At 35.5% G+C, this 1,093-nt stretch overlaps 1 protein-coding gene across 1 annotated transcript; it reads left to right on the top strand.

Annotated features, from left to right (window-relative positions):
* Positions 1–304: 304 nt before the first annotated feature.
* Positions 305–688, top strand: LOAG_11104 (protein-tyrosine kinase; the record flags this gene model as incomplete). Its single annotated transcript, XM_003146627.1, has 1 exon — positions 305–688. The coding sequence occupies one exon, from the start codon at positions 305–307 to the stop codon at positions 686–688; it is 384 nt and encodes a 127-aa protein (XP_003146675.1).
* Positions 689–1,093: the final 405 nt, after the last annotated feature.

Genomic DNA, 1,093 nt, shown 5'->3' on the forward strand with positions numbered 1-1,093 from the left:
TACTCCGTGTCGTATATATATATATATATATATACATATATATATATATATTTCGTGTTGTACTGTGCGTACGCTGTACAGATTTTTTGATCACAAAAAATTATTTCCTATTTGTATTTATTGCAAGAATTTAACCCCTCTGATGGTGACCATCCATTTTCCGGTGAAAAACAACAACCGTTACGATAGTTTTTTGGATTCAAAAAATATTATCCAAAAAATTCTGTAATAAGTATCAGTTCCGTGCTTCTTTACCTTAAATCATTGTATGGGCTATATAGCTGTATTGGCTTTTGTGCAATAAATGGGTTCTTGTCTGGGCAAAAAATCATCGTCGACTATCCTGGAAGCAATACATCCAACTGCAATAATTCCTGTAACTGATTCTACCACTTCCATATCCACTTCTACTGCAATCATCATTGATCCATCAACCGGAAATCATATTAAAACAAGTTGTGCCACAACGGCAAAATTATCCAACGCTAGTCCGCCTCTGTTTGTGGCCTTATTCGATTACGATGCACGAACGGACGAAGATTTAAGTTTCAAGAAGGATGAGCTATTGTACATACTGAATGATATGCAAGGCGACTGGTGGTATGCTAAGAGTAAAACGACCAATTTATCTGGTTATATTCCATCCAACTATGTTGCTCGGGAGAAAAGCCTGGATGCAGAAGCGTAAGCTCTAAACTTTCCTCTCTTCCAGTTACACTTATTCAAATGTCATCTCGAATGTCATTTTGTCCTCTGTCCTGCTCTCGTCCACTTTACCATAAAAACATTTCTTGGTTTCAGGCTCCTAAACTTAGTCATAGTTTTACTTGTCCGTTTGATTCTCTCAAGCATTAAAAAAATGTCTGATTCAAGTAGTTTTATCACTGTTATCACTGATTTTAATTCTATGATAATTTAAATATCACTTCTGGTTGGTATCATAATCCCATCCACTTTTTTCCGCAATACCTTTTCTTCCGATTATATTCACACCGGCAGAACCGGAAGGATCAGTATGACTTTTTTTTTCGATTATTCATCCATTGCTTTCTTGATTTTCATTCATTTTACTCTCATGTTTTCTTTACGGTAA

The sequence above is a fragment of the Loa loa genome (assembly GCF_000183805.2).
Source record: "Loa loa unplaced genomic scaffold supercont3.14, whole genome shotgun sequence".
Classification (NCBI taxonomy): Eukaryota; Metazoa; Nematoda; class Chromadorea; order Rhabditida; family Onchocercidae; genus Loa; species Loa loa.